Here is a 24,245-nt window from a genome sequence, read left to right on the forward strand (position 1 = left end):
CCAGTGCAGCAGAACAGTCGCTTCAAGTCTCTCTACGTTGCACACGGAGTCTTCTATCAAGCCCATCTACCTTTTTTTTCTCAGCAAACTTGTTCCATCAGCGCACTTGTCTACACCCCACCTGTTTCATGATTTTTTGTTAGCAGTTGCGTGATCAGTAGATGGCCAAAGCTTGCTGGTGTTAGCTCCAACTTTGTGGAGCACTCCTTCTCTTTCAATCAGCTCTTAAGCCAATATTGTGAATTTCATGTAAGCAATTAAAACCTTGCTTTCTGCTGAGTTCTCATTGTCACAGTGAAGTATGTACATATCTGGACCCCCGGCAGAGATTGGCATGAACTATTCATATTTAAATTCCATTGCTTATAATTTAGAGTGCTTTGTATAAAAAAGCCCTGAGGTCAGTGATGGAATCCTGGATTCCTGAAATAGCTCAGACCCTTCATTTCCCCAGGTTTTCGCCATTGGAGACTCGCTGTAATTGTAATTGTGACTGCACTTGTCTAACACTTCATACATAGTGTGGTGGAGAGAAGCCTGAGAGACAGAGTTCACGCTGTTTACTCTAAACGCTTCTTGTGAGTTACTCTACAGATCTCCTACGGAATTCCTGGAAGACCGGTTCCTGGCCCAGAGTGACCAGGGGCCACTGAGATCTGCCCAGAATCTCCCAGATTTCAGCTACTTATACTTTCAAACTGCTAGCTCTGGTGTATTTGTAACAAATACACAAAGGCCATTCTCAGCTATTTAATGACCCATGCTCCGAGTACCATTAATTGTGTAATAGCAATGCGGCCCCCAGGGAAAGTGAGGTCGACAGACCAGTCTTCCCCTGGGGTGTTCGCGTGATATTAGGACAGGGAATCAGAGTTTAGGCAGGGGGTGGGGTCTAGGCTAGCTAATAAAGGGGGCTGGAGAGGAAGTTCTTCCTCTTCCTGTCCCCAGCACCGGTTAGGAGTTGTGCTTTGGCCACCCGCCCACCCTACAATTTTGGTGGAAGGAACGGGTGTAGGTTGTAAAGCGTGCCAGTTTAGGACGGGATGAGAGTGTGTGGCGGTATTCGGGGGGGGGAGTCCATGACGGGCATACTCACCCTTCCGGGGAGTGGGATACAGGTGCAAGGTGGGGGTGCGTCACGCAGGAGTGCGATGGATGGAGACGATGGAGGAGGTTGGAAGAGAAGGGATGAAGCGAATGGGATAAGTGAGGAGGTTGCTGTGTGATGCGGGAGTGAGTATTTGGAGTGTGGGAGCGAATGGAAGGATGAGAGATATGACGTTGGGGATTGTTGGGGGGTTTGATTGATGTTGTGTTATGTTGTTCAACCCTGTCCTAATAAATGGCCTTTTACGCTAACTAATTGCGTGGAGTGGTTATTGCGCGACGCCAAGTGCGGATTATACCCCTGAATAAAAACTGGTTATTATTATTACCATCATCATCAATGTCCTTAACGGCGTTTTAGAACTTTTCATAAAATAGATCTCAGTCAGGGCCAAAGTCCTAACAAAAATAGTGGAGGGACTAATTAGCAAACGCAATTCAGAATGACTTCGCGGAAGTGACGGTACAACAAATGATGGTATGACGTTGCCTGTTTCTTCTCAGAAAAGAGATTCAAAGATTATACTCCCCTCCCCCCCACCGGGTCTCTCTCACAAATAAATGGGCTGCTGTCAGTATGAAGGGGGCTTTAAAAACACCCCGAGGCCAGATTATACACACAGGCAGTGTTTGAAAATTCAAGCAGCTGCGGTGCCGGGTCACGAGGTGACGTCTTTGCTTCCTTCAGCCTCCAAGGGAACGGAGTCCCCTTTCTAAAATTAATGGATGGACTCACCCGTGTCCACCCCTGACATGTGCACTGCTCTCAGCCTTTATTTTGAAAGATGTGGACCCTAAGTGAGACCGACAAGTGGCCTGTAACAGCAGGGAGAGGTATGGAGGGGGTGGGGCGGGCTAACAGTTGATTGACGGACACACCACGGCGCGAGAAGAGGTGGAGGGGGAGAACATGGCTCGGGGTGGCACGAGAAGAACCGACGGCCTGGCATGCAGAGAGCACTTTGTAAGGGAGTTGGTTGGGAGATGGACGGGAAGGACTGAGGAGAGAGGCTTCCGAGAGTTCTCAGGGAGGATATGTTGTTATATTATAATATTTAGTATAGAGCGCTCGGCTACCTAGGGCTTTTTTGGCGCTGTAGGAGATAATAACACAACTTAGGTAAAATAAAACATAGACCTGTATTGATGAGAAAGAAGCGTGTAAGGAGCAGATCTCATGGGCTGCGCAGGCGGGGCGGGCCACTAGAGCCAAATTTCGGGGGTGGGGGCTGAAAAAGATTTCGGGGGGGAGGGGTAATTCTTCCAGCCATAGGCAGAGTGGCTCTAAGAAGGGGTGAAAACACAACAAAACCCTCATTAACAAATAAATGGTATTTTAAAGACCTGTGAAGTACTCGGGTGCGGCTGCAATTAGAAGGTCGCCAGCGAAACTGTCTCAGCCGGGCTGACACACACACGCCGGGTGGGGGGGGGGGGGGGGGGGGGGGGGGAGGTCTGAAGCCGGGTGAGGCCAGTGGTTGTTGCGCGCCTGAGGGCAGAGCTCGGAGGTACCTGCTGACACACACTTCAGACTGCTCTTGACAGAAGTGGAGCCTGATGGGCGCGGGAACGGGGGAGGGGGTGTACAAGCTGGAGCTCTTAGCTCTGCTGATAGCAACGAGCAGTGACAGACCCTCTACACAGCAGGCAGCTGCTGATAGCACGAACAGACACACAGTCCCAGACTCAGGGCTGTCCTGTTGATAAGGATGGCTGGGCGGTTCTCCCACACACACAGGATGGCCTCGCGATAGAGATGTGCGGGAGGGGGGCTGAGAATACAGTGCAACGCCACATGACCGTCGACGGGGGAGGGGGGGGAGGGAGGCTTGAGGGGATGGAAGGCCACAGGTAAACTGTGCTTGTGGGAGGTAGGGATAAATATCTACGTCAACCCCATCATAAGGCGGCACTGCTGATAACATAGCTGCCAACTTCGGCTATTGCACTTCAAATACCTAAACCGGGCGTATTACACCCCTGCCAAATGAAGATTCCCTTTGCCGGCGCGGTGGCGGCGGAGATGCTGGCAGTGCACATCTGGCATGGTTGTGCCCGGGTGTGCAGCGCTTCTGGCTAGCGACCATACAGGAACTGCGCGAGACCGCGGACGAGACGCAGCCCTGTACACCTCCACTGGCCCTCCGAAGGCGAAGCGGAGACCGGTAGCCTTGGGCCTTTCACTGGCGGGGCGGAGGATAGCGATGCGATTGCGGCCCCCGGTGGAAGCAAGGTTGGCAGAACAGTCTTCTCCCGGGGTATTCGCGCGAGACCTCAGGACAGGGTGTAGTTAGGGGGTCAGGAGGTGGGTTTAGGGGTGGGGTTCTAGCTAGAGTTTATAGTGGGCAGGAGAGGAAGTTCCAGCCTCTTCCTGCCCTCAGTGCCATTAGGGAAGGGTCGAGTTTAGTTTTTGAGGAGTTTAGCTAGGCTAGATTCGTGCTTCTAGGCCTGATCAGTCGATTGGGTGCGGGAATGCGGGCCCCGGGGGAAGAGAGGTCAGCGGACTAGTCTTCCCCCGGGGATTTCGCGCATTGAAGGACAGGGGAGGAAGGGGTGGGATTAGGGGTGAGGTCGTCAGGTAGGGGTTAAAAGGGGGAGGAAGAGGAAGTCCTTCCTCTTCCTTTCCCCAGCGCCTCAGGGTGGGTTTAGTTAGTGGAGCTTTGGGAGTGGAGCTTTGGGGTTTCGTTGTCGCGGTGCTACGCGTGGCCGGTTTCGTGGAGTCGGTGGCGGTTGGCGGACACAGCGACGAGTGGAGGAACGGTGAGCGGGGGCGCGGTTGCGGAGTTTAGTGGAGCGGCGGTTGCGGCGGCCTCGTCAGGCGACGGTGGGCGGCCTGTGTGCGGCGGGGGAGTCGGCGGGGGCAGGCTTGGGTGTGCGGCGGAGCTTGTGAGGTGATGGAAGGGGGTGGGGGCCAGGTGCCTGATGACGCGGCGGTGCGCGCGGCTCTGTAGCTGTTGGGCTGCACTGGGAGGTCGGATTTATTGCGGCTGGGGGTGTTGGATCAGGCGTGGGTGGGGATGGCGAGGACACCGCGTTCGGCGTCCGCAGGGGTGGCGGCGGCCGTAGCAGCCTGCATGGAGGAACCGCCTCCCAAAAAACACGCGGCGGGCGCGCGGGGGGGGGGAGTAGGAAGGCGGGGCCTGTGGGGAAACCCGGTGAACGGCGTCTGAGCCTCCCGGTGTTGGGGTCAGTATCTCTCTGGGAGCGAGTCGGTTGGGGGTGAGGGTGGTGGGTGGGGGGACCAGTCGCCGGACGGATCAGGTGGTGGCAAGGGGAAGGGCGGGGGGGCAAAGGCAAGGGCCCGGCTAAAGGGGTGGGGGGGCGCGGTACGGGGCGGGGGACTCCCGGCCCCTCAGGGGGTGCGGGGCGTGGCCGCGGGCCTCGGGTGGCGGGTGCGGAGGTGCGGTGGGAAGACCGGTGGGCGGAGATGTCGCTAGAGGAGCGGATACGGGAACAGCGCAGGATGATCGAGGACACGGAGCGCCGGTGGGATGAGATGTGCGCGTCCAGGGAGGGGGTGCCCCCGGGGGGGGAGCGGGCGGTGGGCAGGGTGGCGGCGCGTGGGGGGGGCGCGGGGCCGGCGGGGGGGCGCGGGCGATGGGTTTGGGTTGATGAGGCAGGGACGGACTTGACGTCTCAGAGACCTGGTGGCGCTGGGGCCCCCTCGGACTATGTCGGTCCCAGGGAGGGGGGGGGGATCCAAACCAGCGCAGTTTGCTGGTAGAGGCCGGGGTGGGCCGGCGGGGCGCATGACGGCCTCCAGACGCCGGGTTGAAGCAGTAGGGGGGTCCGCGGCGGCCTGCCCTCCATCGAGGGAGCGGGCATCATCGGCGCCGGAGTATGAGTTTGTGCAAGGAGAGGAAGGCAAAGGTGGGAAGCGAGTGGTGCGTGAGGTGCGGATGGAGCCCGGTGAGCATGTCTTGGACGAAGAGCTGGATTACGAGTCGGAGAGCGAGGAGTTGGAGGAAGGTGAAGTGCGTGAGGTGAAGGGGACGGAGGCAACGCGGAAGTTTGGTGTTTTACAGGCCACCAAAGCCAGCTGCAGCAAGGCGCCAGCGGTGAAAGTGTCAGCCCCGGGTCTCGGCGGACCGGCGCAGGAGGTGTCTCGCACTCTGACAGGTGAGAGCGCATGGTGGGGGGTGTGGGATGGGGGTGCCGGGTTGGGGCGCCGGAAGTCCTGCAGGTCTGTGGGGGTGGGGGATGGGTCGGTGAGGGTGGTGGGAGAGGCGGTGGCCCCGGAGGGGGATGAGAAGCGGCTTGTGGGAGCCGGTGTTCAGACGGACAAGGAGGGGGAGAAGGAGGGGGAGAAGGAAGGGGGAGACAAGCATAAGAAGAAATTGCCTTATATGGGTTTGGCGATGCCGTTGGGGTCGCATTTGTCCGAAAAGACGAGGGGTAGGATTTGGAAACATGAGTATGTGGACGTTTTCAAGCTGTTGCACCGGGAGATTCAGGCAAAGGAGGGGTCTAAGGAGGAGCAGTGGGAGTTGACGCGGCGACCGCGGGTGCCGGTGAATATGGAGAATTGGACGTCGGCTTTCTTGTTTTATGCAAGTATCTATTGTGAGAAGCATCAGGATAGGCCGATTGCGTTATTCAAATACATGGATATCATACGTAAAGCGCAGATGCACTTTGGGGGTTTCGCCTGGCTCAGTTACGATGAGGAATTTCGGGCTCGGATCAGCGTCAATCCTGACAAGCCCTGGGGAGAGGTAGATCAGGAGTTGTGGGTGCAGTGGATGTCTTCCACGCAGTCCTCTGCGTCCACGCACACGGCTAGTGGGCTTCCGGTGGCCTATCGGCCTTTTCAGTCACGGCCAGCCTCGGGGGGGGCGGGAGTGGGAGCCGGTGGAGCCGGGGGCGCGGGTGGGCAGGCTGCCGCTGCAGGCGCAACAGGACAGCCTGCTAAGAGTGGGGGAGCCACCACAGGGGCCTGTTGGAATTTCAACAAGGGGTTTTGCACCCGACACCCCTGCAGATTTAAACATGAGTGTTCTAAGTGCGGAGGCCGGCACCCGGTCACGCAATGTTTCACATTGGCCACCCCTTCCGAGCAGTGGCGGGTCACCAAGGGCAGGGGACAGGCTGGGCCAAAGGGCTCCTACGCCAGTTAGTGTGGAGGCCATGGGTCCTTGGCTCTCCCGCTACCCCGATCGGGAAGCGGTGTTGAGGCTGTACTGGGGATTCACTGAAGGGTTTCGAGTGGGGTACCAGGGGCCGCGGGAGAGCAGATGGGCGGAGAATTTGAGGTCGGCGAAGGAGTTGCCGGGGGTGGTTGAGGCTAAATTGCGCAAGGAGGTGCTGGAAGGTCGAATTGCTGGCCCGTTTGACGGGGAACAACCTTTACAACGCAACTTTTACAACACACTACCTTTACAACGCATTTTTTACAACGCATAATCCATTACAACGCATGACATTACAACGCATGACACTACAACGCATTTTTAAAAACTACCTTTACAACGCATTCCATTACAACGCATACTACCATTACAACGCATACCATTACAACGCATAATATTACACTACACTATCCAACACTTACCCTACTGTTGCACCCCCTGGAGTTAGAATAGTAATTTTTACCCCTATACTATCCAACACTTACCCTACTGTTGCACCCCCTGGAGTTAGAATAGTAATTTTTACCCCTATACTATCCAACACTTACCCTACTGTTGCACCCCCTGGAGTTAGAATAGTAATTTTTACCCCTATACTATCCAACACTTACCCTACTGTTGCACCCCCTGGAGTTAGAATAGTAATTTTTACCCCTATACTATCCAACACTTACCCTACTGTTGCACCCCCTGGAGTTAGAATAGTAATTTTTACCCCTATACTATCCAACACTTACCCTACTGTTGCACCCCCTGGAGTTAGAATAGTAATGTTTACCCCTATACTATCCAACACTTACCCTACTGATGCACCCCCTGGAGTTAGAATAGTAATTTTTACCCCTATACTATCCAACACTTACCCCACTGTTGCACCCCCTGGAGTTAGAATAGTAATTTTTACCCCTATACTATCCAACACTTACCCTACTGTTGCACCCCCTGGAGTTAGAATAGTAATTTTTACCCCTATACTAGCCAACACTTACCCTACTGTTGCACCCCCTGGAGTTAGAAAAGTAACTTTTACCCCTATACTATCTAATACTTACCTTAAATGCAATTTAATATTATGCGTTGTAATGGTATGCGTTGTAAAGGTATTATGCGTTGTAATGGAAATGCGTTGTAAAGGTAGTTTTTAAAAATGCGTTGTAGTGTCATGCGTTGTAATGTCATGCGTTGTAATGGATTATGCGTTGTAAAAAATGCGTTGTAAAAGTGTGCGTTGTAACGTCATACATCCCCGTTTGACACGTGGCCGCTGCCTGAACTCATCATATCCCCCTTGGGGGTGGTTCCAAAAAAGGAACCGGGGGAGTTTCGTTTGATTCACCATTTGTCATGGCCTGAGGGGTGGTCGGTGAATGATTTCATCGCGGAGGAGGATTCTCGGGTACTGTATGCGTCGGTGGATGATGCGATTGAGTTGGTGAGGAGGTGTGGGCGGTGGGCGGAACTGGCTAAGTGCGACATCAAGTCGGCGTTTCGCCTCCTGCCCATTCACCCGGCGGATTTTTCATTGCTGGGCATGCAGTTTGGGGGGGCCATCTTTGTGGACAAGGTTTTGCCCATGGGGTGTGCGGTCTCCTGCGCTCTGTTCGAGACTTTCAGTTCTTTTCTGCAATGGGCCTTCACCGACAGGGCGGGGCACCGGCTGGTGTCCCACTACTTGGATGATTTTTTGTTAGTCGGCCGGGGTCGGTCGGGGGAGTGCGGAGAGGCGTTGCGGCACTTTCAGAGGATGGCTGGGGAGTTTGGGTGCCGTTGGCCCCGGAGAAGACGGCTGGGCCCAGTTGTTGTCTGGCATTTCTGGGGATCGAGTTGGACTCAGTGGAGTGGATGGCGCGCCTTCCCCAGCAAAAGGCGGAGGAGATGCAGGATTGTTTGAGCCAGGTTGTTTTGCAGCGGAAGATCGATTTGAGGTCCGTCCAGCGGTTGTTGGGCTTGCTGAACTTTGTGTGTCGTGTGGTGCGGGCGGGCAGGACGTTTTGCAGGCGACTGGGGCTGGCCATGTCGGAGGCGGTGTTGCCTCATCACCGGGTGCGGATTTCGGTGGGTGTCCGTGCGGATCTGCGAGTGTGGCAGGGGTTCTTGAGTGACTTCAATGGGGTCTCCTTGGATTTCGCGGATGACAACATGGTATGGCAGGTGCAGATTTTTTCGGAGGCGGCTGGGGCGCGCGGCTTCGGTGTGTTTTGGGACGGTCGGTGGTGTGCGGAGCAGTGGCCGGCGCACTGGTTGACACAGGGCAGGAGTATTGCGTTTTTGGAGTTCTTTCCGCTGTTGGTGGCGCTGCAGGTGTGGGGACAGGAATTCCGGAACAGGTCGGTGCTTTTTCATGTGGACAACCGGACGGTGGTGGATTTGGTGAACCATCAGAGGGCAAGGGACCTGCGGGTGCTGCGCTTGCTGCGAAGTTTCATGCTGCTGTGCTTGCGTTTCAATGTGCTGTTTCGCGCGAAGCATGTGCCGGGCGCTAGCAATGACATTGCGGATGCATTGTCTCGTTCGCAGTGGCAGCGTTTCCGAAGGTTGGCGCCCGGAGCGGACTTTGCCAAGACCAAGGTGCCGGAGGGTATCTGGAGCTGGGGTGAGTGAGATTGGTGAATCTGGTGGAGAAGTCTGTTGCTGAGTCCACGCGGCGGACATATCGTTTGGCATGGGTGGAGTTGGGTGTGTTCTTGGGTTAGTCACAGGATGCGTGGCGGATGTCTCAGCGGGAGTGTGAGGAAGGTGTCATGCGGTATGTGTTGCACTGCATGGATAGAGGACTGTCGTCGGTGACGATTGCAGGAAAATTGGCGGGGATTTCTTTCTATGGGATGATTTATTTGGGTTTCGATCCAGCCAGGGGTGAGTTGCTGAGCAGGATGCTGAAGGGCTGGAGCAGGGAGCGGGGAGGGCGGGGGGGGGGGGGCGCCTGTGCGCGAGGCGATTACTTTTGAGCTGTTGGTGGATATATTGGCGGAGTTAGGTTTTCTTTGTTACGACATGACTGAGTTGGCGTTGTTTCGTTTATGCATGACGTGGATGTTTTTTGGGGCTTTCCGGGTTTCGGAGTTGTTGGGGGGTAGGGGGGTGCTGGGGATGAGGTTTGAGGATGTTCGGTTGGATGGGGTGCGCCTGGGGTTATGGCTGGGGCGCTCCAAGACGGATCAAGCTGGAAGAGGCACGTGGGTGTGGCTGAGCGAGTCGGGGGAGTTGGGAGTTTGCCCGGTGCGGGAGTGGAGCAGTTTTTGTGGGCAGAGCGGCCGGAGGGCGGGGGAGATTTTCTGTCATGCCTCCGGGAAGAGGGTCACGGCGTTCCAGCTGCTGGCGGTGTTGCGCATGGCATTGCGGCGCCTAGGCAGGGACCCGGCTGGGTATGGGACCCATTCCTTTCGGATCGGCACGGCGGCGGCGCGGCTGGGTTGGTCCTGGGATAAGATCAGGAAGATTGGTAGATGGCGGTCGCGCTGCTGTGAGCGGTACGTTAGGAAGTAGGGCGGGGGGGCGCAGCGGCTGTGTGAGCGTGTTGTGCGACTTTTCTTGTTTCTAACGCTCCCCTTTTTCTTTGTAGGTTGTGTTGGGGGTCCAGGAGCCAAGACGGTTACCTGGATAGTTGGACATTCATTTGTGCATTGGGCCGCTAAGTTTTCTGACAGGCCGGTGTACGGGCGTAACCTGGGCCTGAGAAGCAGCAGTCATGAGGTGTTTTGGTGGGGCAGGAGTGGGATGCGCTGGGGGGAACTGTTGTCTTGGCTCACGAAGAAGGTCTCGCAGCAAGGGTGCCCGGATTTGCTCGTTATCCACCTGGGAGAGAATGATCTGGTGCGGCAATCGGCGGTGTCATTGATTTATTTGATGCAACGGGACTTGGAAGCGATGAAACGCAATCTGGCTGGCGCCTGTATTGTGTGGACAGAATTCATTCCTCGAAGGATTTGGAGGGGGGCATTGAAGCCCGCTGCGGTGGAGCGAGCTCGCAGAAAATTGAATAGGGCGATGAGAGTTGTCTGTGAGGACTGTGGGATCAAGGTGCTGGCGCACCCTGGTCTGCGGCTCGAGGAGCCCTTGCTTTTTAGGGACGATGGCGTGCACCTTTCGCACATGGGAAACGCTTACTATATGATGGAGATGAGGGATCTTATCAGTGGGTTGTGGAATGAGTCGATCTGGTGTCTGAGGGGGTGAGGGCGAAAGGTGCACTTGTGCGGGGTGGGGCAGGTAACCGCCCTCCGGGGGTTCCCTGGTTGGCGGATTGGGGAGGGGGGAGGAGTCCATGACGGGCATAATCACCCTTCCGGGGAGGGGGATACTGGGGAAACGTGGGGGTGCGTCAGACCAGTGTACGACGAATGGAGATGATGGTGGAGTTTTTTGGAAGAGAATGAGGAAACGAATGGAACTTTGAAGGTTGCGGTGTGAAGTGGGGATGGAGTAGTTGGAGTCTTGGAGAGTATGGGATAGTGAGGAGTGTTGTTGTTGGGGATTGTTGGGGATTTGTGTTATGTTTTGGTTATGATTGTCCAACCCTGTCCTAATAAATGGCCTTTTACGCTAAAGTACCTTGCGTGGACTGATTATTGCGCGATGCGGGCCCCGGGGGAAGAGAGGTCAGCGTACTAGTCTTCCCCCGGGGATTTCGCGCATTGAAGGACAGGGGAGGAAGGGGTGGGATAAGGGGTGGGGTCGTCAGGTAGGGGTTAAAAGGGGGAGGAAGAGGAAGTCCTTCCTCTTCCTTTCCCCAGCGCCTCAGGGTGGGTTTAGTTAGTGGAGCTTTGGCCACCCGCCCACCCTACAATCACGTAACTAGTTGGTGATGTTACGTTGCAGCGTGCCAGTTTAGGACGGGTTGTGTGTGTGTCGGGCGGATTGGGGAGGGGGGAGGAGTCCATGACGGGCATACTCACCCTTCCGGGGAGGGGGATACTGGGGAAACGTGGGGGTGCGTCAGACCAGTGTACGACGAATGGAGATGATGGTGGAGTTTTTTGGAAGAGAATGAGGAAACAAATGGAAGTGAGAAGGTTGCGGTGTGAAGTGGGGATGGAGTAGTTGGAGTCTTGGAGAGTATGGGATAGTGAGGAGTGTTGTTGTTGGGGATTGTTGGGGATTTGTGTTATGTTTTGGTTATGATTGTCCAACCCTGTCCTAATAAATGGCTTTTTACGCTAAAGTACCTTGCGTGGACTGATTATTGCGCGATCCGTTATGGTGCAATCAGGGACCTGGTTGCCTGTTTTTCTCGTAATCTACGTCCCGTTAGGTACCCCCACCAACCCCTCCCCCTCACACTGGCGTAACGAAAATTGAGGGGGCCTCCCTGCAAGGAACGCGAAGGGGCCCCCTCGGAGCTCAATCAAGAGCTCTCTGGCAAGAGTGCTGTGCTGAGGGGGCCCCCTGGAGCTTGGGCCCCCCCCGCACCGTGGGGGCTGCGGGGGCCTGTGTTATGCCCCTGCCCCCTCACTTCACAGCGGGTTTTTGCGTTGAGCCTGTACACCGGCGCACGCGCACCTGGGATGGCGGAGCCTGATGCGGTGGCGGTTCGCGCAGCCCTCCAGGTGTTGGGCCGAGCCGGGAGAGCGAATCTCCTGCGGCCCGGTGTCCTTGATCAGGCTTGGCTCGGGATAACCCTCATGCCTCGTTCCCCCTCAGCGGGAGTCGCCACGGCAGTGGTGGCATGTCAGGAAGAGCCACCACCACCCAGAAAAGGTACGTCAGGGCGGGGCTGGGGAATGCAGAGTAATGAGCCTGCGAAGCACGGGGGACGGCATAAGAGCTTCCCCGCACGTGCTCAGGTGGTGGAGACCACCCGATCATTACGGCAGGGGCCGGGGAAGGGCGGGGGCACGGTAATGCCACAGCAGGTTTCTGGGGGAGAGACCTCAGGGAGCGCTCCCAGCGCTTCCAGGACGGATGACGTGGAGAGCCAAAGGCTGAGGGGCACATCCTGGGACCTGGGAGGGGTAAGTGAGGAGGGGGAGGAGGAGGAGGACGGTGCCTGGGGAGAGCCAGTACAGGACGACTTTACCCTGATCCTGTCTGGCAGTGAATCTGTGGGGTGGGGGGGGGAAGAGGAGTGGGATGCACAGCCTGTGGACCTTTCAGCTGGGACAGGGGAGGGGCAGGGGCCACGGAAGGTAGTTTCACTTCCCTGACCCCTTGAGTCAGCAGGCAGCAGTGCCCCCGGCCCTCTGGGGGCCAATGGCGGGGGGTTTTGAGCCCAGGGGCCCAGGTGGGCAGGCATGTCCCTAGAGGAAAAGACTAGAGATCAGCGTTGCATTATTCGCGAGACTGAGCTTAAGTGGCAGGAGTTATGTGCGCTCAGAGGCATGAACCCCTGGGGGGGGTGAGCCCACGACACATGGTTTGGAGGTGAGAGCAGGGCCAGGGCCAAGCCATGGGGCTTCAGGGCCCCGTGGCAAGTTGGTTTGGGTGGATGAGGTAAGTCCCCCGCTGTCGGGGGTAAGGACGGCCGGGACGGCTACGAGACCTGATGGCGCTGGGGCCCCCTCAGGCTTAGTCGGTTGGGGGGGGGCTCAAGCCAGCAGTGAAAGCTGGTAGAGGCATGGGTGGGCCGGCGGGGATCAAGACGGCCCTTAGGCGCCGGGCGGAAGCAGCAGGGGGGTCCGCAGCGCACTCCCCTCCATCGTGGAAGTGGGCATTGGCGGCGCCGGAGTGTGGTGATGTGCTTGGTGTGAAAGGGAAAGGTTTGAAGAGAGTGGTGCATGAGGTGCTGGGTGCGCCTGTTGAAGAGGTGCTTGATGAGCAATTGGATTATGATGATGACAGTGATGAGCTGGAAGAGGGTGAAGTGCGAGGCAGAGTGGATTGGGGGAGGGCTAAGGCGGCAACTGGACAGTTTGGTGTTTTGCAGGCGCCACAGGCCACCAGCGGCGGGAGCAAGAAGGCGAGCCAGAAGACGGCTGATGCTAGAGGAAAGGATCGGGTGACTATGAACTTGGCGGGTGAGAGTGCCTGGTGGGCGGCTTGGGATGATGGCCATACTGGGGGTTGGAAGAAAGCCTGCCGGTCGGTGGGTGTAAGGGAGGGGTCTGTGCGGGACTCGCGGGGGCTGCCAAGGTGACGGTGGCACCCATGGGGGGGGTAAGCAACTGGTCGGGGCAGGTGTTCAGACAGACAAGACGGACGACCAGGACTGAAAAGATGTCAAGGGGGAGGAGAAACATATGAAAAAGTTACCTAACATGGGCTTGGCAATGGTATTGGGGTTGCGTTTATCTGAAATGAATAGGTCTCGGATATGGAAGCATGAGTATGTCGATGTGTTCAAGTTGTTGCACAGGGAGATCCAGGCCAAGGAGGGTTCCAAAGAGGAAGAGTGGCAACTGACTAGGCGGCCGGGGGTGCTGATTAACATGGAGCATTGGACGTCTGCTTTTCTGATTTACGCGAGTATATACTGCGAGAAACATTTGGACCGGGCTATAGCATTGCTTAAGTATATGGACATAATCCGGAAAGCGCAGATGCATTTTGGGGGTTTCGCGTGGCTCAGTTATGACGAGGAGTTTAGGGCCAGGATTAGCGTCAACCCTGATAAGCCTTTGGGGGAGGTAGATCAGGAGCTCTGGATGCAGTGGATGTCCTCCACTCAGTCCTCGGCATCTACACATACGGTCAGTGGCCTTCCAGTCACGTATCAGCCTTTTCAGTCGCATCCCACCCAAACTGGGGTGGGGGGACAGAGCTCATACGCCTGAGCAGGAGGTCAGAATTCTTACGCTGGGGCAACGCGACAGTCGCCCAAGCCCTCGGGGGGTGGTACAGGTGCATGCTGGAACTTCAACAAGGGTTTCTGCACTCGACATCCCTGCAAATTCAAGCACAAGTGCTCCAATGTGGACGACGCCACTCTCTCACACAATGTTTCACGTTGGCCACTCTATCTGAACAGTGGCGGGCCACTAAAGGACGGGGGCGAGCTGGGCCAAAGGGCTCCTACACCGGTTAATGTTGGGGCCATGGGTCCATGGCTCTCTCGGTACCCCGATAGAGAGACCGCATTGAGGATTCATTGGGGTTTCACGGAGGGTTTTCGAGTGGGATACCAGGGCCCTCGGGAGCAGAGATGGGCGGAGAATTTGAAGTCAGCAAAGGAATTGCCACGTGTGGTTGCAGCTAAATTACAGAAAGAGGTGTTAGAAGAGAGGATAGTAGGCCCATTTGAACATTGGCGTGTCTCAGATCTTATTATATCACCGTTGAGAGTGGTGCCTAAGAAAGAGCCTGGGGAGTTCAGGCTGATTCATCATTTGTCCTGGCCGGAAGGGAGATCTCTTTTCTGATTCTAGGGTTTTGTATGCTTCAGTTGACGATGCGATCAGTCTGGTAAAGGTGTGTGGGCGGGGGCCGGGTTGGCAAAGTGTGACATAAAGTCGGCCTTTTGCCTCCTTCCCATTCATCCTGCTGATTTATCCCTGCTGGGGATGCAGTTCGAAGGGTCCATCTTTGTTGACAAGGTCCTGCCCATGGGTTGCACGATTTCCTGTGCTTTGTTTGAAACATTCAGCTCCTTTCTGCAGTGGGCATTTACGTGTAGAAGCGGTCATCGGGAAGTGTCACACTACTTGGACGATTTTCTGTTCGTCGGGAGGGCACGTCTGGAGAGTGCGCTTGGTCAGTTTCAGGTTTTTGCACGAGATTTCGGGGTTCCCTTGGCTGCGGAGAAGACAGCGGGGCCCAGCTGCTGTCTGACATTTCTAGGCATTGAGTTGGATTCAGTTGATTGGATGGCCGGGTACCGGAGCAGCAGGTGAATGACATGCAGGTTTTTCTGCTGCAAGCGATTGGGGAAAAGAAGATCGATCTGCGGCCAGTGCAAAGACTCCTGGGGTTTCTGAATTTTGCGTGCTGGGTGGTGCGGGCCGGGAGGACTTTCTGCAGACGTCTCGGCATGGCTATGTCGGGTGCGGTACTCCCTCAGCACAGAGTCAGGATCTCGATGGGAGTCAGGGCGGACCTTCGCGTGTGACTGAGTTTTTTGTCTGATTTCAATGGTGTGTCGTTGGATTTTGTGGATGACAAAATGGTTTGACAGGTGCAGATTTTCTCGGACGCCGCAGGGGCTTCCGGTTTTGGGGTCTTCTGGGACGGGAGGTGGTGTCCGGAACAGTGGCCTGAGCATTGGTTGTAGCAAGGCAGGGGCATTGCGTTCTTAGAATTCTTCCCACTGCTGGTTGCGCTAGAGCAGAGCTTTCCAAACTCTGTGTCGGGACACAGTACTGTGTTGCCTGCCATGTATGGGTGTGTCACGCGATGATGCATAGCTGCCAAGATTTCAGATTGCCATGTGTGACGTTTTCATAATTTCAGGGTTATGATGAGTGACATTTCAACGAGTATGAGACACTTTCTCCCGAGGAAAATGAAGATAAGGGATTCACTGTCTATAATTACTTGGACCTCGGCTCCGGCAGCAGAAAAATCCAGAGTTAGCCCGGAGCGGTGGTCGCAGGCTGAGGCAGCAACTCTGTTCTGCAAGGGCTGGCTGCGGCAGGCAGGCTGAGCTCACGCAAGACCACAAGACACGGCAAATCGGGTTCCGAATTCCGCCCGGCCCTCCACAGATGGCGATTAGACTCCTGTGAGTTTCCGTATCACGGTCAGGTCTCCCCCTTCTGGAGTCAGTCGTCTCTCAGTCAGCTCGGGCTGAATCAGGCGCGGGGCGGGGGTAAAATAAGCTGAGCTACAGCACTATCTGTGGCAGCCGGGGGGAGGGACGAGCTGCCTGTCGCAGCGGGCGAGCGGTGCCATAATCATTGAATTTGCGGCGCCGTCCGCAAATCAGACCAACTCAGAGCCGCGCCTTTTTCAAAACTCCCTGGCGTCCCCGCTCCAAAGCAGTATGTGAAGTCCCCCTCAGTGCCCGATCATAACGCTAGACTGCAAACTGTTAGCGGGATAAAATGCAGTTTTTTTATTCAGTCCGTGACACACCAGATGGCAACAGTAAACCATGTAACACGCGGTTATACATTTTATATATCACCTGTTTAGTTTAAAGATAGTTAGCTTGAAAATGTGCTTTTTAAATAGGGAAAAGTTTACTGAAAATCGTTAGTGAAATACTGCACTATGCCCTTTGGTTGCCTACAGCAAAATGAAGAGAACAAGATTTTAAATTTTAAGTTAAAGGTGTAGAATTAAAAAAAATACAGCTTTGCGTTATGGGAGCTATTGTTTATGATGCTGTCCTCAAGGTACAGATAATAATTTTGAGGTTGTGTTAAACCATTCTCCCCCCCACCTGGAACCCTCCTTCGGTGGTTCGGGCTCGCTCGCTACACTGCATTACCGTGTCGCGAAATAATACATGTCTACAAAGTATGTAACCAACATGAAAAGTTTGGAAAGCTGTGCGCTAGAGGTTTGGGGCACAGAGTTTCAGAACAGGTCAGTATTGTTCCACGTGGACAACATGACAGTAGTGGACTTGGTGAACAATCAGAAGGCTCGGGACGTGCGCGTTTTGCGCTTGTTGCGAAGTTTTATGCTGCAATGCCTGCGTTTTAATATGCTATTTCACGCGCAACATGTCCCTGGTGCAAGCAATGACATTGCAGATGCATTGTCTCGTTTGCAGTGGCAGCGTTTCTGACGTATGGTGCCGGGAGCGGAGGCTTGCAAGACCAATGTGCCGGGCGGTATCTGGGCCTGGGGGGAGTGAGAGTGGTGGGTGAGAGTGGTGGCCCTGGTAGAAAAATCCATAGCTGACTCCACGAGGCGCTCTTACAGGTTGCCGTGGTCTGAATTCGGTGCGTTTCTGGGATGGACCAGTGAGACATGGCGCATGTCCAGTCAAGAATGTGAACAGGGAGTCCTTCGCTTTGTTTTGGATTGCATTGATAAGGGGTTGTCTCAGACTACGATTGCAGGAAAATTTGAGGGGATTTCTTTTTACAGCACATTGTACATGGGTTTTGATCCAGCAAAAAGCGATTTGTTGAGTAGAGTGTTGAAAGGTTGGGGGCAGGAAAGGGGTGGGGGAGGGTGGAGGCACCGAGGGAGGCGATTACTTTTGACTTGTTGTGGGGCCTGTTGGCCGAGTTGTCATGATGAGTGTGAGTTGGCAGTGTTTCGTTTGTGTATGATTTGGATGTTCTTTGGGGCTTTCCGGGTTTCTGACTTGGTGGGGGTAAGGGGCAAATCTGGTAGGGTGTACGAGGATGTGCGCTTGGATGGGATGCGTCTTGGGATTTGGTTGGGTCGTTCTAAGACAGACCAGTTTGGGAGGGGCAAGTGGGTGTGGCTGGGCTAAAGCGGATGTGGGGAGGCATGCCCGGTGCAAGAGTGGTGTGACTTTTGTCGCCGAACACAGCAGGTGACGGGAGATTTTTTGTCATGCCTCCAGAAAGCGGGTGACGGCTTTCCAGTTGCTGACGATGTTTCAAATGGCTTTGAGGCTCTTGGGCAGGGACCCTGCCAGGTATGGGATGCATTCCTTCCGTATTGGCGCGGCGACAGCGGCAGTGAGCTTGGGCTGGTCTTGGGACAAGATCCGGCACATTGGGTGATGGAGGTCACACTGCTGCGAATGCTATGTGAGCAAATTAGTCAGGTGCGTGTCGCAGGGGTAGGCTGTAAGGGGTGAGGGAGGGGTAGTGGGGCGATTGGTTCATTGGTATTCATTTTGTTCTCTTTGTAAGTTGCATCAGGGGTCGAGGAGCCAAGACGGTTACCTGGATTGTCGGACACTCGTTTGTGCACTGGGCATCAAAATATGCGGACAGGCAGGTGTATGGTCGTAGCCTGGGCCTGCGAAGCAGCCACCATGAGGTACACTGGTGGGGCAAGAGCGGGATGTGCTGGGGAGCTTTGTTGCCCTGGCTGACGATGAAGGTGGCTCAAAGAGGCTGCCCGGACATGTTGGTCATCCACCTGGGGGAGAATGACTTAATCAAGCAATCTGTTGTGTCCCTGCTACATTTGATGCAACGGGATCTTGAAGCCATGAGGAGCAATCTGGCAGGCGCCTGTATTGACTTGGCAAGGGGCATTGAAACCCACTGCAGTTGAGAAAGCAAGGTGCAAATTGAATCGCGTGATGAGAGTTTTTTGTGAGAACAAAGGTATTAAAGTAATTGCTCATGCGGGATTGCAGCTCGAGGAGACACTGCTTTTTCAAGATGATGGAGTGCACCTTTCGCCCATGGGTAATGCGTACTATATGATGGAGATGAGGGATGTCATTAGTCACCTGTGGAATGAGTCTATTTGGTGCTGCCGGGTTTGAGAGCGAAAGGTGCACTGACGAAAGGTGGGGCAGGTAACCGCCCTTTGGGGGTTCCCTGGTTGGCAGTACTTTGGAGGGGTGGGGAGTCTATGACGGGCATACTCACCCCTCCGGGGAGGGGGATGAAGATGCATGATGAGGGTGCAGCATGCAAGAGTGCGCTGACTGGAGATGGAAAGATAAGTGAGGAAGTGAATGGAAGAAGGGAAGAGGTTGCAGAGTGAATTGGGTGAGAGTAACTGGAGTGGGTGAATGGCGGATGGATGAAAGATTGGAGTTGGGGATTGGTATATGTTATTGATGTTTGGTTTAAATTGTTGTTGTCAACCCTGTCCTAATAAAATGGCCTTTTACGCTAACATACAGCGTGGAGTGGTTATTGCGCGAAGAACCTATTTCTTTCAGTGGTGGTCTGTCAGGGTGGGCAGGGCTCAGTGGCGACTCCTCCACTAAGGAAGAGAAGCGTCACCCCACTGCTATGAAGCAGCAAAAGAAAGGAAAAAATAAAATGATAATAACATAATGTTATTATCATTTTATTTTGTCCTCCTGCTGTGGCAGCTTGTGTGAGGGGCGTGGCTACAGAGCAGGGGAGGAGTGTTAGAACACTCCTAAGTGCGCAATGCAGAGCACTATTCCTAAAAAATAGAAGTGGGGGGACTAACCTAGTTAATCAGAATGCAAGTGACATCAGGGCGTATGACATCGCGTTGTGTGAAATAGCAGCACATGACATCACAGGAAGTGGCATCATAAGAAGTGACATCACATCTTAAGCCCTCACATATATGTTTAACATGTCTATCATGAGTACATTGGAGCATAGTTCAAGTATACATAGTGCCTTAAAAGAATAAATAGTGGTACTTAAATTATTTCAACGCCTCCTCAGGGGTAGTAAGCAGTATATAAATTACATTTATTTTGTTTAAATACAGGGAAAGACCAACACATCTGACATTCTTACAGTGCACCATATCTTGTAAACAGGAACTGAACAAAGTGAAACGCTGCCTAAGTATGTGTGAAGTGCTAACCTTTGTTTCCCCTCTGCTGCATTTGCTTCTATGAGGCTCCTTGAATGCTGCCAGAGACCTGTTGACCCCTCAGATTTGGCCTTTGTATGGGCCCAGCAGGAGTCTGAACTAAGAAAGCCCTAGCCTCCCCAGCACATTGTTGTGAATGGAAAGAAGACAACAACGTGCAGGCACTGCTGAATGTGTCCCAGTGTTTGCAAATTACACCGGGACAAATTCAGCATATTTTTCAGTGGGGCCCAACTTCTTGGCAGGGTGGACGGCATCCACCCTGTGAAAATAGTGGGTGAACACCGTCCACCCATGTGCAACCCCGACTCATGCCCTGGCGCAATGACTGTTTGGCTGGTCCTCTCGGGCCGCCAAAAACAGTCATTTGCACGTTCCCTCTTCTCCATGCAGGCTGCATTACAGCCTGCTTGGAGAACATGCCCACTCCTCCAGCCCCTGGTTGACCGCCGTGTCGCAGCTCAGACCAATCACAATGCTGCATTGCAGCATTGTGATTGCCTGTGGGTAGCGTGGGAGCCCTGGTGCCTCCAGTTTCTCCAAAGAAGCCATTAAGTGGATGTAGGAGAGGCGGTGGCGGCCAGCCAGCTGGGATGTGTTTTTTTTTTTAAAACCAACCCCCTCCCGCACCTCACCATCCGCCCCACTGCTGCTTCCAGGTAGAAGCCGTGACTGGCAGGGCTGAGCCTGACGAGTGAATGGAGTGGAGGTTGGATGAGCTGTGATGATTGCGCACATGTTCGCTGCAACTCACCTGTGCTGTACATGTTGGTTACTGAGCAAAATGAAAATAAAGTTTAAAGAAAACAGAGCTGCCAACTGGCTTGTTGCATAATCTTCAACCAGCTCATGAAGTTGTAGGGGCCACCTAGCAATATCAAAGTTGAGATTGCCTCCAAATCCTCCGGGCTGTCCAGGGCAACTTGTCCGAGTAGGCAAGGCTTACCGCGGTCATGGCAGAGGGTGTGATGGCTGAGGCTCAACTCAATGTCGCAAAGCTAGAATGGCCTGCCGGAGTTATTACATAGTTAAAACAATAACCCTTTCAGATTGATTTACCCAAGTTACAATCAATATATTACTGCTTGCGATAGGTATTGTGATTACAATTACTGTGCTGCTTGTAATCAAGTATTCATCATCTCCCATCGGAAACAAAGACCAATGTTATCCTATTGAAGGGTATGTAACTACAGATCCCATAGCCAATATTGTCACTCTACTTGTGGTAATCCCTAGCTGAGTGTGAGCCCTACAAAATTATGACACAGAAACACAATAAATAAGGCAACTTGTGGATAACTCCAACAAAGCATGAACAGATTAATATCAGTGCTTTCATTGTTTCTACTTTATGTTTTTTTGCCAGATGCATGCTTTATCTCTTGGTTAAGAGTTTTGGGTGTTCGCAGTACCATAAAAGTTGGATACCGCCATCGGGTCCCAACAACCCAGAATCAACGCTCCATGTCCCAGAAGGATGGATCTTGATAGAGAATGGAACAGTCAAGCTTTTGACCCCCATGGGAAATGGGGTGAGTGAGATGGGGGTGGGGTTCAAAAAGCGGCCAGGGAGGAAAACATTTTCAAGAATGAATGCAGCGAGCAAGAAAGACAGTTGGGGCTGGATCTCTACACAGCCAGAGGAGGTTGGGGAGCACCCAAGTGCGGGACACCTCTTCTCAAACTTGGGTTACTGAAGGTAGCAATGGGGCTGTCCTCATTGCCATACCGGCCAATGCCTCACACTGCTAGGGACAAACCCTATCTGGGAATGTAACTAGAAATCAAAGGAAATAATGAAGCTACGAATGTGAACAGCAGCAAAAAGTAGAGCAATATGTGAATGTAGAAAATCTAGATGGAAGACACAGAATTGAGATAATTCCTTGCCTTGATGGGAGCCAAGCCAGGCAGACCCACAATATTGGAGCGGTGAAACTGTAGGCTGTAGGTAATGGAGGAGTTTTTCTTTCGACTCAGGTACCCACAATACCCATTCCCATATAGACCGTTTCTTTACCCCAGTTGAGACCCTTCAAAGATTTGTGGAGGCTGAGTATAAGGTAAGAGGGGTTTCACAATACTCCCCGCGTAGCATCACACTAGATTCACCACATATTCGAGGTCAGAGTGAGTGGAGAATGGTGACTCATGGAGACTAACCAATGAACAAGAAGTGGTCCGCCTGTAGCCAGGCACAGACCATTACTTTAAAGAAAATAAATGTGGACTCAGTGGGGGAGGCAACCACTTTATGGGGAGCATACAAGGCCATGATGTGAGGTGTGCTTATATCAGGGGAAGTGGGGGATAAACGCAGGAGAATGCAGCAACATGCAGATGTCGAAAAGGAACTGCTGAGCCTGGAAGAGGTAAAGTGTGCTGCGGCCTTCGGATGCCACGAGGACAAGTCTTCTATGTAAACTGGAAGAGAATTGCTCCCTGGCATCAAATGCGGTAAAAATGGACAACATAGCACAAGCGAAGCGTCTTTACGGAGTATACGATAAAGCATGAAGATGCTAGCATTCATTGCTCAGCAAGAGGGAGCAAACTAGGCACCATGTCCAGAAAATATTAGGCCCTGAAGGGGAGCCAGTAGTATGATGTCAAGACTAACAACGGCCGATCCCTGGTTCTGCACCTCACGCTAGTTCCAATATGTAATGTTCCTGCGCAGTCAACCCCAGCGCCAGCCATTGTGTGACGCCACTGTGCTCCAGATCCAAGATTATTTCCAACAAAATGGGGGTCGCCAGGTAATGAAGTCCAGTAGTCAGCTAGTAGTGTCAAGAAAGCTCTTTATTTCAAATTCTCAAATCAGAAATACGAAAAGCTCAGCCAACGTGTTTCATTCCCTCACAGGGAACTTCATCAGGGCTGAAAAAATGATATACAATATGACATGAGTACACAACAAAAGACATGTATAAAAGCCACTACACACCAATATATTAAATCCAATGCACAGGACTCCCGTGACAAGACTACACCCATTGACACATAAAATTACACATCGTGAAATACAAGGACAAAGTGACATTAAAAAACACAATTATTATCAATTACATTTTTTTAAAACTTTTTTTTCATATAGATTAAAATTATACATGATCATACGAGGGGCAAATACAGGGATTATTACAACCCTGTTGAAATACAGATGCCAATTGCTCATATCTGATACAAAAGCTGGCATCAGAACAACATGAAAATCCCAAAACACATGTGGGGGCATCGGTGGCGTACGTGTTTATGGTTGAAATTTTCCCAGGAATTGGTTTCTTGTGAACAAATGAACAGCAATGATGTGATGCATGCATGATAAGAGAGAGTGTGCGTGTAGCCAGAGGGTCTCTAAGTCAGGGAAGCAATGGCGGCCATGTAATTCTAAAGTTATGAACGTACCTTAAGTAAATTATTTAAAAGAGCGTGCGTTTGACAAGAGGGTCTCTAATTGAGGGGCAGCGGCAGCCATGTAATTCAATACCAAAGCGTACCTTTGGGATAGTTCAATTAGAATTCAGAAACTCAAATCGCCGATGCGGGGGTTCAGTTAGGCATGTAGTGTGGGAACTCCCCCGCATCTCAGCAGAATAGAAAAGCTTGTGTTCAGACACCTAATAAATGTAAAGACCCAGTGTACAGAATAAAAAATAGTAGAGCAAGTTGTTCTTCACAATATTGCTTTTTAGAAATAAAGCAGAAGGTCGAGTTCGTCTACAAATAAAATTCCGTAAACCAGAACAATGCAGGTCGTCAGTATACCATATATTAAATCGAAGATCGAAAGTCGGTCCTCCACTATATTCAGCCTCAGCCGATCCTTAATCAGTAAAAGCACAAGATCAAAAGTAGTGGCCTGTAGCCAAGAGGTATGTGAGGTCAATAAAAAGCTGGCCCCAAAATGTATATACTGTATCATCGTTCATGCGTACCTGTTATGTCAACAGTAACAGTGATCAGAATTTCAAGTGGTCAATACGAGTATTCTAGCCCAGTGTATTGTTCTGGGACAATCCAGAGTGCTTACAGGTGTGATAACTCCTGCATGAGAAGACTAAGGGGTATAAAAAAGCCATTTTAGGCAGTGAAAGCCAGCATGGCAACATGGAGTGTTGCACATAAAGAGAGAACCACAGTATAGTACGCCACTGTGTATGTATTGCAAATGAAACTAAGTCAATATAGGCAATACTCCATCTTGTTACCAGAAGCTCACAATATTAAAAAGTGCACTATAATTAGAACGCAATACGCCAATACGCAAAGTAGGCACCATGTCCGGGAAATATTAGGCCCTGATGGGGAGCCAGTAGTATGATCTGAAGCTGTAGCTGAGACAATGGCGGACTTGCTGGATTTCTATGGGAGTCGTGTGCGGCCTCCATGGTGGACCCATGCAGTTTTGTACGGAACTGCCCATGCAGTTAGCTGGAAAAACAGGGTGCCAGATATTGAGGATGAGTTGACCCTTGAAGAGGTGCATCAGGAGTTAACCCAGTGACATTTAGGGAGGTCACTGGGCCTAAATGGACTTCAAGCCTGATTTTTTAAAGAAACTGGCAGGTACTGTAACCCCACATCTCCACAAATTATATGATGAAGCATATAGAATGGGAGCATTCCCTAGAGATCTTCATTGGTGGCAACTGTGTTGCTCCCTAAAGCAGGGAAACGTTTGGATCAATGAGGCACGTACCGACCGATATCGCTGCT

General features: G+C 52.9%; 1 protein-coding gene and 1 long non-coding RNA gene across 3 annotated transcripts in view; one reads left to right on the plus strand and one right to left on the minus strand.

The window, feature by feature from the left end:
• The window catches only part of LOC146860727 (uncharacterized), a 376,528-nt gene that overhangs the window by 24,728 nt on the left and 327,555 nt on the right, over positions 1–24,245 (minus strand). The window lies entirely within an intron of this gene.
• On the plus strand, positions 4,843–10,421 carry LOC146860728 (uncharacterized). Of its 2 annotated transcripts, XM_085646370.1 has the most exons (3): positions 4,843–5,226; positions 8,754–8,829; positions 9,799–10,421. In XM_085646370.1, the coding sequence occupies exons 1-3, from the start codon at positions 4,857–4,859 to the stop codon at positions 9,869–9,871; spliced, it is 519 nt and encodes a 172-aa protein (XP_085502496.1). In that variant the 5' UTR covers positions 4,843–4,856; the 3' UTR covers positions 9,872–10,421. The 2 variants fall into 2 exon arrangements, with proteins under 2 accessions (XP_085502496.1, XP_085502495.1); XM_085646369.1 differs by lacking the exon at positions 8,754–8,829.

This window comes from Triturus cristatus, chromosome 3_1 (genome assembly GCF_964204655.1).
Source record: "Triturus cristatus chromosome 3_1, aTriCri1.1, whole genome shotgun sequence".
NCBI classification, from domain to species: Eukaryota; Metazoa; Chordata; class Amphibia; order Caudata; family Salamandridae; genus Triturus; species Triturus cristatus.